The sequence below is a fragment of the Podarcis muralis genome, chromosome 9 (assembly GCF_964188315.1).
Source record: "Podarcis muralis chromosome 9, rPodMur119.hap1.1, whole genome shotgun sequence".
Classification (NCBI taxonomy): domain Eukaryota; kingdom Metazoa; phylum Chordata; class Lepidosauria; order Squamata; family Lacertidae; genus Podarcis; species Podarcis muralis.
This window is the reverse complement of record NC_135663.1, coordinates 26,667,813-26,683,523: the sequence shown is the minus strand read 5'-3', so window position 1 is coordinate 26,683,523 and position 15,711 is coordinate 26,667,813. Positions and strand designations below refer to the sequence as shown.

Genomic DNA, 15,711 nt, shown 5'->3' with positions numbered 1-15,711 from the left:
AATTTATTTCAGGCCTGCTCAGAAGTGTCCACCTGTGATCTGAAAGTCCTCAGATCCGTCTTGGAAGGAAATACAGCGACAAGAGGGCGGGGTGCATTCTGTACTTTCTCAGAGGCACCCTTTATTACTTGGTACGCTCCAAGGCTGAAGCCTGGGGCTAAACTCTCCCTTCTCCTAAGCAAGACAGCTGTGGGAACCCGGGAGAGCCCATTCAGCTCGCCCTCCCCTCGGGGCTGGCCCAGCGCCTTCCTCGCCGGTCAATTCCAGCGGGAGGCGCGCGCGCGTGCGCCTGGGCTGAGGCGGGCCGGCGTTTTGTTTGGCTTTGCTCGCCCGGGATGGGTGGGGGCGAGGGAGGCGGCAGGAGGGAAAGGGAGCGGAGCGAGAGTTGCTCGCCGGCGCTCCTGCAGCAAGGGAAGGACGGCGTCCTGTGGGCTCGCCCCTTCGCGCCCACCAGGAAAGCGGGCGCCTTTTTCGGGGAGACCCAGCAGATGGAGCGCCCCGCGCCTCCCTCCCGGCAGCAGCGTTGGCGCCGCCTGTGCCCGCTCGCCTAGACGGGGGCCGTGCCTCTTCTAGGGTTAGGATGGAGTAGCGGGCAGCGGTCGGCGTCGCTGGCTGGAGGCTGCCCGGCCACCTGGGGATGCTTGGAGACGCCTAAGGCTGCCCCGACGGCTGCTCTCCCCTCAGAGGGCTCGACCTCGTCTGTCAGCATGGGCTCGCCCTGCCGCCGCCGCTGCTGCCGCGGAGGGACCCCTTGACGGCTCGCCTCTTCGTGGCCCTTTGCCTCCCCCCGGGAGCGGCGGGGAGGGGGCGTGCAGCTCTTGGCCCGGCTCTGCCGAGGGAAAATGCTAGCCGGGGGTTTGCTGGCCGGTTTCTCCGTGCTCAGCCTGCTCACCTACGGCTATCTGGCTTGGGACGCGGCTGGCGACCCCGAGAGCGCGGGCGCGACGGCCAAGTTGGAAGAAGGACCCGAAGCGGAGCCCGCCCCTACTCCGCCACACCTCATCTTCATCCTGGCGGACGACCAGGGGTTCAGGGACGTGGGCTACCATGGCTCGGAGATCAGGACGCCCACCTTGGATAAGTTGGCGGCGGAAGGGGTGAAGCTGGAGAACTACTACGTCCAGCCCATGTGCACCCCGTCCAGGAGTCAGTTCATCACGGGAAGGTAAGACGTTGACGCTGGGGTTGTTGTTTGTTAGAGGGTGGGTGTCAATTTCAATAACCCTTGAAAACTGAAATTGGTGAGTGTCCGCGCCTGTCTTACCTCGCAAGATGCCTCTTCTAAAATCTCTCTTGCACAAGTATGACAAATACAAACGGAGTTATTGTGGCACAAGCTTTTGTGGACTAGGGTGTCTGATGAAATAGGTCTGCTTGCATTTAAAAATGCCTGTCTGTCTGCATGTGCTGTTGCAGACTTAGCACAGGTACCCTCCTCCTGGAACATCTGACATTTAACTTCGCTTGGAAGTTTTGTCCTTAGCTGAGGTTTAGGAGAGAAGTGGGTTAATGAGTGAACTAAAATCAGAACTTGTGCTTTGTTAACTAAGCATTTGGCAACTGAGAGCTACCCACTTCATAATATTATGATAACAGCTGATTTGCATGGATATACAATGCATAAAAGCCTCTTGTCACTCCATTCATGTGGAAGCTACCAGCAACTAGTGAGCATCATTTGAGTTTTGGTTTTATTAACACAGCTGGGGGGGAGAGGTAGAATCAGGAGCCTTGAGCCAGCAGAAGAGCCTCATCTGGAGAGTCAAACAAAAGTTCCAAGGGAATGAATGAAAGCTCAAGTTGTCCCAGTTTGTTGTCATATGCAAGTCCCCATTCTTATTGCAAGAGACAATCACTCAGACAGTCATTGGCCAATGTGAAAGATGTCCATTGAAACCTCAGTCCAATGAGAAAGCCAATTTGAGTTTAAAGCCATAGTAAGCACTTTGGCAAGAACATCTTAAAGAACTTAACCACTGCATTGTTACACTGCTCAATATTGTCTGCATCTTCAGCTGTTAATGTTGTCATAGCATGATGTGTCTGAGCGCAAATTTAAGAAGGCTGTTTCTACCGTTTCATACCATATTAATCCAGTTCACAAGCTTGTATTTTAAAAGGCCATATCCTAGGATAAAAAAATATGCTAATTGAACCACTTGTTGACATATTGTATTCCCATAGTATAATTCCTCCTTGTAGAAAGTTAGAAATGTGTTTTCAGTATCACCAAAGCAGCTGAAAACAAACTTGTTATTTATAACACTTTAGATGTGCAGTCCATTTCACAACCTTTATCATTCATTCTGATAACTGTGTACAATAGTTTCTCTGTTACTGTAGTTTTATCATTGCCCACTCATTCTTGGTTTTAAGCTTAGGGCTTTAAGATCATGCCTGATATAGTGCCTTCTGAACAACGACGCTGGCCGTCAGCTTCTGCTGGTCATAATTATGTGCAGTGTTGGGATAACTCGCAACAGATAATGTAACATACTTGATCATGAGAACAGCATGGAGTTCATTTTTGGCCCTAAACTTTTCCCCCTAAGTGCAGAGGTCAGAAACCTGAAATTATGACGATAGCACGTATTCACATCTAAGATGCAAGTTTCCCCCCCTTGTCTGTTACTTTTATTGTGGCTACCATCATTCTACGTATATTACAAAAATTATAAGACATGGGTGTACTCACAGATATACAGTCTATTAAAACATGACATATGAAGGAACCTTTTCCTGTTGTGGACCATTTCCAAGTAAATTGTTCTCTTATCCATAAATGAAACCTCCCACCTGGTGGCTGCTTCAGTAATTACGTAAATTTTCTGGGCTGAATCCACACATTTGTGCACTGGGTGTGCAGGCATGTCTGAAGCAGGGTGGGTACCAAAATATTATTCCACTGAAAACGGAAATGATATCTTTGTGTGCCTGTATGTGTGGTGGCGTATGAAGAATCACAAAAGTTAGCATGGAGCATGAATGCGGGCAGTGGGGAAGCACTCTCCTTTCACTCATGTTAGTATCAGCAAGGTTGTTTTAATAAAATGGAAACTGTTTTACTTCTGTTGGAACAGCTGGAAACAAAGTGAGAGCCAGAGTTATGGAGCCACCAGTAAATGCTCTGCAGAAAAGACCTACAGTTCACAGCCTGTTAGGCAGTCTGTTCAGGCTAAGTGACAGTCATTTGTTCATCTGGCTATGGAGTGTTTCTGTCCAGGTGATGACCTGTCCCTGTTAAGTATGGAACAACTGGAAGATGACTCAGAACAGAACAAACCAAATCCAAAGGAGCTTGGATTACCAATCTGGATTGCTAACTATAAAACACATACTGTTTAAATTAGGCAAGGAGCGAACTAAAACAAATAGATTGGGAGGAGGCTGAGGCTGCAGTTTTTTAAAGTGGAATGTTGTGAAAAATTATTCTGAAAATCCAGTTGCTGTATTTTTTGAAGTGGTTTTAGGAAAACTAGGATTTTTTTCATGCACTTCCTTCTGATTTTCTTTACAGTCTGCCAGACTGGCATGATGCAAACTTATTTTCTTTGCCATTTTATTTTCAGAGCAAGGGATAGTCTACAACAAAAGTAACAAAAGTAAGAAATAGAGTAAGGGTGTGACTGCAGAAGGGTTTGACCAGAGTGGAATTAAGAGAACATAATAAAGTTATTTCTCCTTTGTATGAATGCCAGAGATGGATTGTTGGAATTCTCCATTTCCTACTTCCGTAATATAAATAAATTCATATTAAAATAGTGTGGTTTTTGCATTATGTGACTAGTCTACAGTAAGTTAAATTCACACATAAAATATTCAGCAAAAACTTGGTAAACTTGTGATACAATTGATCTCAAGTTTAGAGACATTAATAACAGTTCCAGTTTTTGAGCTTTGGCCAACATGCCCTTGCTGTTTAAAGATGGCTCATGGATAGTAAACCCAGGATGGTTGTCTCAGTTACCAAGATTATTATGGAAGATGGGGAACAAGGGAACAAGCATGTGATCTTAAAGGCAGTAAGTATTTTAGAAATTAGAATTGGCACCTTTAGACTTTGAAGGAATCCAATATTTTTGTAATGTGCTAAGAACCATCTGAACCTCACCAACAGTTAGCTAAGGCCCTGAGGGATAGTTCAGTTGGTAGAGCATGAGACTCCTAATCTAAGAGTTGTGGGTTCAATCCCCACATTGGGTAAAAGATTCCTGCATTGCAGGGGGTTGGACTAGAATGGTCCCTGTGTTCCAGATCTACAGTTCTATGCAATCATACACCAAACATATTAGTCATCTTGAGGCTACATGTATGGCAGAGTTAAAGTGCAAACTCTGAAAAAATTGAGTTGCAGCCTTTTCATCAGATGGTGTTGGTGTACTGTAAACCATTCCTAGGCCTATTTGCAACTTGAAATTCCTGGAACAGCTCTTGGACTCAGGAGCACCATTAAGCTGCAGAACTTTGTCACTGCAGAACTTTGCCATCAGTGACAAAAAACTGATGATAATAATAATAATAATAATAATAATAATAATAATAATAATAATAATAATCAGGGATAAAGGTTCCTCTTCTCCAAGTTGTAATTACTTCAGGGATATTCGGATTCAACTTGAATTCACTTGCTCACACAACCATTTTCTGTTCAACACCAGAAGAATGAATGCTGTGTGAGACCTGGTTAATGAAAAGGAAAGATAAAATAGCTACTCCACTCCACGTGGTGAATTTCTTTCCTGAGCCGCTGAAGCTCAACTGGGAACATTTATTTTTCTGAATATTCCAAAATGGCAAACATGTCCCCCTTTATCTTTTCTACCCTTGGCCTCCAGACCAAACCTATCCTGCTTCTTTAGCCGTCTCTCAAATGATGTTATAGACTCTTTCCCATGGCATGTACGTAATTAAAGCAAATTAAAACAATGTAAAAAAAAAATGTTTCTGGAATAAAACAAAATGGTCTTGTGTGGCAAAGTTGTCAGAAGGCATTGTGTGCCATGGAAAACAAGCATTTATGAGAGCCATAAAAGATTTAATAAGAAAGCTAACTTCAGTATTTTATATGATCTGTCCCACATGTCTACGCACATGTTTGGAGAGTGATCGTATTTCATATTTTTATTTATTATTATTAATACTAAGTTTTGTATAGAACATAAAACTGAGTTCTCCTGATTAGTGGTTGGATGTATTTTCAGCTGAGTAAATGGGAACGTTCAGAGACCATAGAACTGTGCTTCCTGGATTACATTATTATCATTAATAGAATAGAATAGAATAGAATAGATTCTTTATTGTCATTACACAAGTGCAACATTGCACAAGTGCAACGAAATTGGATGCCATCCCTTAAAAACAACAAAAGCAAAACAACAACAACAACCAAACAAACCACATTCCAGCCACACCCACACCAACACCCATCAAACTCCCAGGTCACACTATCGAGTTACAGCATTCAAAAAGGCCACAGCTCTTGGATAGAAACTGTTTTTCAGTCTATTTGTCCTTGACTTGATGTTTCTATATCTCCTGCCAGAAGGCAGTAGTGCAAACAGACTGTGTCCCGGGTGAGATGAATCCTGCAGGATGTTGTTTGCTTTCCTAAGACAACGGGAACCGTACAGTTCTTCCAAAGATGGGAGAGGATGACCAATAATCCTTTGGGCTGTGGTTATGACCTTCTGGAGCACCTTCCTCTCCCTAGCTGTACAACTGGAGAACCAAGCACAAATACAGTATGTAAGAATGCTCTCTATGGAGCCTCGGTAGAAGGACACCAGCAGTCTCTCACTCAGATTGTTCTTCTTCAAAAGTCTGAGGAAATAAATTCTCTGCTGGGCCTTCTTCACCAGAGCAGTGGTATTTGCGCTCCAAGTCATGCCCTGATCGATAAAGGTAAAGGTAAAGGTACCCCTGCCCGTCCGGGCCAGTCTTGCCAGACTCTAGGGTTGTGCGCCCATCTCACTCTATAGGCCGGGGGCCAGCGCTGTCCGCAGACACTTCCGGGTCACGTGGCCAGCGTGACATCGCTGCTCTGGCGAGCCAGCGCAGCACACGGAAACGCCGTTTACCTTCCCACTAGTAAGCGGTCCCTATTTATCTACTTGCACCCGGGGGTGCTTTCGAACTGCTAGGTTGGCAGGCGCTGGGACCGAGCAACGGGAGCGCACCCCGCCGCGGGGATTCAAACTGCCGACCTTTCGATCGGCAAGTCCTAGGCGCTGAGGCTTTAACCCACAGCGCCACCCTTGTCCCCGACGCCCTGATCGATAGTTACTCCCAAAAACCTGAATTCCGCCACCCTCTCCACCCGTTCCCCGTTGATATACAAGGGCTGAATGTCCGCCTTTTTTTCCCCTGTAATCCACCACCAATTCCTTGGTCTTAGCCGTATTAAGAGCCAGATTGTTCTCTCCACACCAAACACAGAGCCGCTCCACCTCGTCCCGATAGGCGGACTCATCCCCTCCTGAAATGAGCCCTACCACCGTAGTGTCATCAGCAAACTTGATGATTTTGTTGCTGGAATAGATGGCTGTACAGTCATACGTATAGAGAGCATAGAGCAGGGGACTCAACACACAACCCTGTGGTGAGCCGGTGTTAAGGCTAAGGGCTGTGGACATATGTGACCCTACTCTAACCCTCTGAGAACGTTCTGACAAAAAATCCAAAACCCAGAGACAGGTGGAGTTGGAGAGTCCAATCGCCTCTAGCTTTGACACCAGTCTATGGGGGAGGATAGTGTTAAAAGCAGAGCTAAAATCCACAAACAGCAGCCTCACATAACTCCCCGGCTGCTCCAGATGGGACAGAGCAGCATGGAGAGTGGTGGTGATAGCGTCTTCTGTGGATCTATTTGCCCATTTAATAATGATGATGATGATGATAAATTTATTACCTTTCCCTCAACAGCAGGTCCCAGGGTGAATTTAAAATTCAGATTTAAAGACAGTTAAAACAAATTGCAGTCGCAAGTATAGAAATAAGAATACTGAAAATGTTATTATATTTAGAAGAAAAGCATTAATACAACTAGCCCAGATATATCACTAGATTTCTTGTATGATGTAATGCAGGGGTCAGCAAACTTTTTCAGGAGGGGGCCTTGTGGCCTCAGATCTTGTGGGGGACCGGACCCACCATCTCCGTAAGGAACCCCCTCTCCCGAAAGGACCGCCTGCCACCACTCATGCCGCAGCCACCAACGCCGCCTCCGCAGCGTTGTCGGCCTCAGCCTCGGCCAGATGTCCATGGGGTGCAGAGCCCATGCTGCTGGCCTGGGCGGTGGAGGCAGCCTCCCCACCACCACCGCTTCCTCCCGCACAGCTCTTGGCCATACGCGGCCACCTCAGCAGGAAGGAAGGGGTGTTGCCCAGAGACGTCGGATTGGCTCCAGGAATTTCCTGCAGCCAATCTGAAGCTGTGCAGCATCGCCGCCTGCCCGTAGTCGTCCACAGCTTTGGATTGGCTGTTGGAACATTTCTGTAAAGTTTATAATAATCCTATTGCTAGTGACCCAAGGCACTCATTTCAGAGTGAATAATGACTGTTGGTGATCTATTCCATTTGATTTATGAGCTCTATTCATATGTTTTAAGAAGATTCAGAACAGCAAGGGTTTAGTAAGGTAAGGTAAGGTACCCCTGCCCGTACGGGCCAGTCTTGACAGACTCTAGGGTTGTGCGCCCATCTCACTCAAGAGGCCGGGGGCCAGCGCTGTCCGGAGACACTTCCAGGTCACGTGGCCAGTGTGACATCGCTGCTCTGGCGAGCCAGAGCTGCACACGGAAACGCCGTTTACCTTCCCACTAGTAAGCGGTCCCTATTTATCTACTTGCACCCGGGAGTGCTTTCGAACTGCTAGGTTGACAGGCGCTGGGACCGAACAACGGGAGCGCACCCCGCCGCGGGGATTCGAACCGCCGACCTTTCGATTGGCAAGCCCTAGGCGCTGAGGCTTTTACCCACAGCGCCACCCGCGTCCCTACGGGTTTAGTAGGATGTCCTAAACCTGTGCCTTGTTCAAAAGCCCCTCACAATGCCAACGTTCCATCAGGGGATGGAAAGGCATTATTGGGCTGAAATTAGGAGCATGCTTTTACCCAGCCACTAATAATAATAATAATAATAATAATAATAATAATAATAATAATAATAAATATAAATTTATTATTTATACCCCGCCCATCTGACTGGGTCATCTTAAATATGGCATATCTTAAATATCCCTCTTGTTATGCATCTTGGCAGTTGCCTACACTGTAATCTGATATGTGGGCCTTCCACCTCCAGCCCTAGTATGTGGAATATATTCCAGTTCCATACTTTGCTTCGAGCTGCACTTGAGTAATGCATTTTGTTATAATTGTTAAAAATTATAGCTGAACACTTCCTTGACATTCCCAAGGAGCTGACTGTTGATTTATTTGGAGGATGGTTTTTTTTTATTCGGGATGATTTAAATGAACCACATATCTTTATTTGGTTGCACTGTACTTCTGTATTTCCATGTTGACACAATTTGAACTGTATCTGTTCACAGCAAGTGGCTCAGAACTCTCTTCATTTCTTTAAAATGACAAATGTAGCATACATGTAAATAGGGGAGACCTTGTAGTTATAATACAGTTGGACAGCTTTTGATGAAGTCCCATGGCAAAGATACCAGAGAAAAACGGAGTAAGAGGACACATTCTCTGATAGGGAATATTTTTTGTTTGTTTGTTTTTAAAAGGAAGCAGAATATAGGGAAAAACGAACAGGTCTCATAATGGAGATCTGTGCTGGAACTGGTGCTAGAATTTACTGTGTTCATAAATACTTTGAGGTCAAGGTCAGCAATGATGTAGACAAATGGGCAGGTGCCACCTAAGTATTCAGGATGGTGAAATCCAAAGCATAGTGTGAAAAGCTGCAGTACAGTGAGTCAAAACTCTTGGCGAGTGCAGCAAAATGGCAGACGAGGTCCATTGTTAGAAAATGCAAAATGACACACAGTGGGACAAAATCAACAAACAGTACCGCCTATAAGCTTATGGGATTCAAATGGTGCCCACGAGGGATATTAGGATCATGATTGGTGGCTTACTACAAACATTTATGGCAGTAACTAGAACATAGGATGGTGGTAATAGGGGGCAAACCACACTCTTCTCTTGCCCCAGCCTGGTGGGATTTTACAGCATGGCAGGGCCACTGCTACAGCCATAGCTCTGCTACAGTGGCAGCTGGGGCCACAGGCAGTGACCAGTAGTTGGCCAACAGAGTCCAGGAGGGCTGGCAGAGGAACACCACTGCCCCATCTAGCGCCCCCCCCCCCCCAATCCCTATGCAAAGGACTGCTCTGCTAATGTTTTGCAACAGTAAAAGAGGGAAAGAGGCAGATTTAAACATTTTAAAGTAAGAAAGGAAAGTTCACATCCTGTGTAAAAGGACAATTTTGAATTAAGCAAAACAAGAAAAGTAAGTGCTTTGGATAATTAATTTAATAATGTATCCTAAACCTGTGGGGTTTTTGTATCGTATTTGCTGCTAAAAATAAAGTTGTGAATATTGTGTAGGAATACATTAGCCCAAACTCCTTGACAATTATGAAGTAAGTAAGTAGGTGTTAGACAAATATGTCATTTTTATGCTGCATAATATTACAATTTAAGGAGATGATAAATATTCCAGATTATATTACTTGGCAGTGTTGCCTTTCTTCTTCCGGATGAAATTTCATTTTATGTCATGTGGCAGAACTCATTTGGTCCCACCAGGACTCCATAAAAGTGCATCAAGAGCCTGGGGTGCTTATTTATTCCAAGTCTGCACCCATATGACACTGTTGTAAAACAGCAAATGAATATATTTCCCATTTATTAGCAGAGCTTTGGCGGTTTGTGACAATACTCCTTCTACGTCAAATCAGAGGTCCGTCTAGCTCAGTTATCCTGTCCTAAATCGTAGTCTGATTCAGCTTTTCAAGGGCGCCTATAATAACACTTAACACCGTTAGAAATTTTTCCCCCAGATTCTTCCATTTGTCTCTGGCAAAGTTTGCAGACTCAATGATACACAAAATATTTAGGAATCTGAAGAATTCTATGTTAGTGTTCTGACTTGCATGCATTTCTCATAAGCAGGAGTGGAATCCTGTGAGGTATAGTGGTCAGCATCTTAGCAGCTTTCTTCATTGCCCCTACAACAACACAGAAAGTTCTCCTGGATAACATCAGAAATATCCGCTCATCTGGAGACTCGGGGGCGGTGGCATCTGCTGCATGGTGTGGCCGTGGCTGGAGAAGAGGAGGGTCATTTGGTACCACCCTCCTCCGGTTGCTTTGGATCACTGGAGTGGGCGGGCACTGGCCTGCAAACCAATTAGGCACAGGGCCGTAGGGCTGGGCTGGACCCACCCCTACTGTACTGTATTTAGATGGCTTACCCCTGATTTTTGCTGCTGTTGTTCCACTTGTATTCTTAACTGGCAGGCTTTGGGTTTGAAGTCTGGTTTCCCACACACCCCACTCAACCTTTTCAGTGCCAGGCTGTACAAAAGTAATTCTCCTGTGAAAAGTTACCAAGTTAAAAACAATATTTTCTTATTCCACTAATCTGCTTCCAGTGTTTGATGAGTCATCTCTACTCATCATAGTAACAAAGAAAAGACCAAAACAAACTAGCTGACTTTTTCCATGGGAATAACGTAGCAAAGCAAGAAAAATGAAGTATTTATGTTTTTCTATATCTGATGGAAACCACTGAATGTAAAGAAGGGGTCAGTCAAATCAGTATTTTATGGTGCTGAAGGTTATAAACCAAAATTGAGCTGAAGGACAATTCACACATTTCCCCACCCCCCTCTAAGACTATGCAGATACAAGAGTCCACTGGAATTTCCAACAACCTTAAAAATCATTTAAAAAGTGAAGCAGCTACACCACAAGACAGAATCATTCAGACATGACACATAACTAGTACTGTAAGGGTGGAAATGAACATTCCCATCACTATGGCAGTACTGATGGAAGTCCACATGTCTTCATTCAAACTCTGGCAGCACAGAAGAGGGTTCCATTGGATCCTTTGCATCTGGATGCATGGCTGATTCACATCCAGACATGGATCTGCATCCAATCTGCACAGCTCCCAGTCCACCAAAGGAATCTGCTGATGGAAGTTTGATTGAGTGCAACAGCTGATACAGTATCCATGTGTTATCACTTCATGCATTACATACTTTTTCCAGGTTAGCAGAAGCACAAAGACCGCGCAGATCAGGAAAATAAAGAACCAAATTAGGTATATGTTTCAGGTAGGATTGGTTTTAGCTGAACATAAAAGCAAAAGGAAGAGCTGATTTGTAAGCAGGTATCAGAAGACAAAGGCCCCATCTGCACTATACATTTAAAGCAGTATCATAGAATCATAGAATTTTGGAGTTGGAACTGACCCGAAATGTCAACCAGTCCAACTCCCTGCAATGCAGGAATCTCAACTAAAGCATCCATGACAGAAGGCCACTCAACCTATGCTCAAAACCTCCAAGGAAGGAGAGTCCACCACACTCTGAGGGAGACTGTTCCATTACTGAACAGCTCTTACCACCAGGAAGTTCTTCCTGATGTTTAGTCGGAATCTCCTTTCATGTAACTTTAATCCATTGGTTTGAGTCCTACTTCCCGGAGCAGGAGGGAACAAGCTTGCTGCATGCGACAGTCCTTTAGCTATTTGAAGATGGCTATCATCTCTCTTCTCAGTCTCCTCTTTTCCAGGCTAAACATAACCAGCTCCCTCAGCTGTTCCTCATAAGGCTTGATTCCAGGCCCTTGATCGTCTTGGTTGCCTTCCTCTGCACGTTCTCCAGCTTGTCAATATCCTTCTTAAATTGTGGTGCCCAGAACTGGACATAGTATTCCAGGTGTGGTCTGAGCAAGGTAGAATAGAGTGGTGCTTTTTTTAATGCTACACCACACTGTTGGCATTCTTGCAACACCTAACACAGCCCAACACAGCTACATTTATATGCAGGAGCGGCCTAAGGTGTTTTGGCACCTGGCACGAAATGCCCTGCTGTTGCCCCTGTGACAGGAGTGCAAACTCCATAGGGAGTCTTACCTGCCAGGAAGTGGGTGGGAAGATCCTTTCTGGGTCCTCACACTTGCCAGTGGGGCTTTGCATCGACTACTCCCTTCAGCAGAATCCAATGCAAAGTCCCAACACACCATGGGGTGGGAGGAGCAGGGGAGAGCTCTCTCTCGCACCCCACCCCTAGCAGCAAAGCTGGGTGACAGAATACCTCCCCTCTCGATGACTCGGCAGCAGGGGAGGCATTCCCCAGAGCTTTGCCACCAGTCTCTGCCCCTAGAGGTTGGAGAGACTGGCAGCAGAGCTGGGCGGTAGAATGGGCATTCCACCCCTGGGAGGATGCTGCCTGAGGCAGCCACGTCGCCCAGCCTCATGGGTGGGCCGGCTCTGTTTATATGGGAATGGGACAAATTGTTCAGAACATGCTGACTTCGTACAATGAATCTCTTCTATACGTTTCCATTGTTTCTTTCCTCTAAGTTCAGTTAAAAAGGTGGCAGGAAGAAAGGGGCACCTTCTGCTATCTTTAATAAACCTTGAAATATGCAATTACCCCAAAACACCTGGAAAATGTTCAGCGGTATCTAATCAAATAAATATTGAGAGTGGGGATATAAAAATTAATCTGTCTTATGGGGCTGCACTGCCAGATGAGGTTACCCAGTTGGGTTCACCTTTTCTTCAAATCAATCCATGCTTGGCTGATTTACTACAAGTCCTGGAATTCACTTCTTTGGTTACTGCAAGCTTGTCTCCGCCGTAAAAGTGTAATCCAGTACCCGTTGCTCTGCAACTTGATATGAGATGAGAATGAGGTGTTTCTAGGGAAGCAGATGTTTGATTCACATGTATAGAATCCTAGATCCAAATCTTTCTAAACAATGGGTAGATTTGTTGAACTTGGCTTGTTCGACATGGCCAGGGTTCCATTAAGCAGGGTGGAACATGTCAATTTGACGGCAAGGTAGCCATTTGAGCATACCATGGAACTCCTTTGTGTAACAATCCCTGCACTTGTGTGTTTGCTGCTGTTAAAAAAAAAACCCCTATACCCTGCAGTACGGAAGAGAAAAAAGTGTGTGTGTTAGGATATGAGCCAACAATACTGAGCCTTTAGGATAAAGTCTTTCTGGAATGTATTACTTTATTTCCATTAGTATTTCACACTTTCCCAAAGGCCCAAGGCAAGCCATAAGATGTGTTAAACACAATTACAGCATACTAATAGAAAACATAAAAACCAATGACTTATAATAACCTGATCCTTGCTTAGCCTGTATAAGTGGTGGCGCTGCAGGAAATGGGGGAGGGAAAATATAGGACAAAATAGGTTGTGGGGGTAAGTTCTGTTTTACATGTATTAATAAAGCTCTTGGAGGGGAATACAGTAAACTCATCTGCTTGTTCAGCACGTGCACTTTGAATGCTGTCCAGCTTTTGGTGGATTGTGCGAGTAATTAGGAGGTATTCATTCTCCACGGTTCTTCTGCTACTGTCTTAAGGTACAGGTGAAACACTGTGCACTAACAGAAGAACAGCCATGCTAGATCTGATCCAAAGGCCTATCTCGTCCCACAGTGGCCAACCGGATGCCTGTGGGAAGCCCTCAATAGGATAGGAGTGCATTAGACCTTTCATTCAGCTGTTCCTCTGCAGCTGGTATTCAGAGACATGCTCCCTCTGATCCATTAATTTGTCTAATCAGCTTTGGAATCTACCAGGGTTTGTGGACATTACTACTCCATCTTGTAGTGAATTGCGTTATTTAGCTATGCACTGTGTGAAGAAGCACATCCTTCCCTCCTGAATCTTCCACTGTTCAGCTTCATTGGGTGACCTCCAGTCCTATTATTCGTGAGAGAGTGAGAAAAAGTTCTCACTATCCACTTTTTCAATGTCTTGCATCATTTTATAAACTTCTGTCATGTTTCCCTTTACTTTACTTTCCCCCCTTAAAATTAAAAATCCCCAAGCATTGTAACCTTCCTTTATGGAGGAGTTGCCCTCTGAAAAAAATTGGAGTTCTAGTTCTCTGACAGTGTTGGTTTGCCTTTTTCTGAGATGTCTAGACCAAAATTGTACACAGTAATGCACGGCCTTTGAAGAGCAAGTTAATCTTCAAGAATGGGGAAATTCTCAGGACATGAAGGAAGGTGGGACTATGGGCTTGCCATTAAAGATTAGGTGGTTGAGGATTTCTTCTCCAACTCCTTTTAAAATAGAATATCTCTATCATCTCTATCTCTATCATCTCTATTTCTATCTATCTCTATCTCTATCTGAACTGCCGTCAGCAACCTAGTGACATTCCCTTTTCATTTAGGATAAAATGCCCTATGGAAGCAACACTCCATCGTGATGTAGCATTGCTTCAAGGGCAGTGGTGTTGGGGTTTTTTTGCAGGCTGGAGTGGGATAGGAAAATAGCTTCCTCCATTTCCCAGTGGGTATGTGGATTTCATTACAGACATCCTGGTTTAATATTGTACATTGAGAAGGGAGAAGGAAAGGTGCAGTGGATGAATGTCATGTACAAGCCATTGGCTGGGACTGGTGGGAACTGGAGTCTGAAGAACATTATGGAGGGCACCATGTTGACTAGTCTCTTAATGATGGCTATTATAACACTGATGGCATTTCACAGGTTATGGGGTGGATGATTTTGTAGTGGGAGCTCCAGCTCCTTCCCCTTTTATTGCTGCCACTTTTAGACTTGCCCCCTGAATCCACCCTGTTGCTACTGTTTATCTGTCACTTTAGCAAAGAGTCCTAATTTCTTTTGTTGTTGTTTTTGAAAGTTGGTATTGCTCCACCTTGGGCAATTTGCTGGAGAGGCAGCATCTAAGATAGACAGGGAGTTTAAAGGCTCCGTGTAGCCTAGCACTGCAGATTGGCATGTAAGACATGTTGAATTTAACAAGCTAATTTGATCCTGTTTTCCTTAGGAGCTGTTTAATTTGTGGTCTGCATATTTCTTAATCTGTGGCTATTCCAGAGGAAAAATTGCAACTATTACTGCACTGCAAAGCTATCTGTGACAGTTGGTGCTGATATAATACCAGCCAGGGAACAGTGGAATTAAAGTATTTCAAATATGCCTAGTGCTGTTTGCTTATCAGCTGCTAATACCAGGCATAAAATTATGTAGGTTATGTTGAGCCAAACTAAAATGATTTCCTTATATAAACTGTTTTTATTACCAAATTAATCTTTTGGGCACTTTCAATTTATAAAATCCAACTTTTAAGTCTCCTCACATTACTGGAAAGCCACAGAGGCAGACATTTTGTTGCCTGGGACAAGGTACATGGTACCCTTTACCAGCCACATTTTTGGGGGCATCTGAGGCTGAAAACCCCACAAGCACTTCTTTCCCCTCTCCTCCCTGGTAGTAAAAACACCACAACAATAAATTAAATAGCTAACCATTTTTTGCCCTTTCATGACACCCAAATTATCTGCTTGACGTGGCCTCCCACTCTACCTAATGGTAGGGCTGGCACTGCAAGGGGGGCAAATATGCTCACAGTTACACCAAGTGTGATCACAAATCACTTTCTGCCAAATAGTTACAGAGCGATCCTGTAGATTGCAGGAGGCATTCCGTTGTACAAGTAGGATTATGTGATTT

General features: G+C 44.8%; 1 protein-coding gene across 1 annotated transcript in view; it reads left to right on the top strand.

Annotated features, from left to right (window-relative positions):
- The first annotated feature begins 293 nt into the window (after positions 1-293).
- ARSJ (arylsulfatase family member J) overlaps positions 294-15,711 on the top strand; it is a 34,916-nt gene continuing 19,498 nt past the window's right edge. The window contains exon 1 of the mRNA XM_028744519.2: positions 294-1,165. Coding sequence (XP_028600352.1) covers positions 843-1,165 — 323 coding nt within the window. The 5' untranslated portion in view covers positions 294-842. The remainder of the gene's footprint in view (positions 1,166-15,711) is intronic.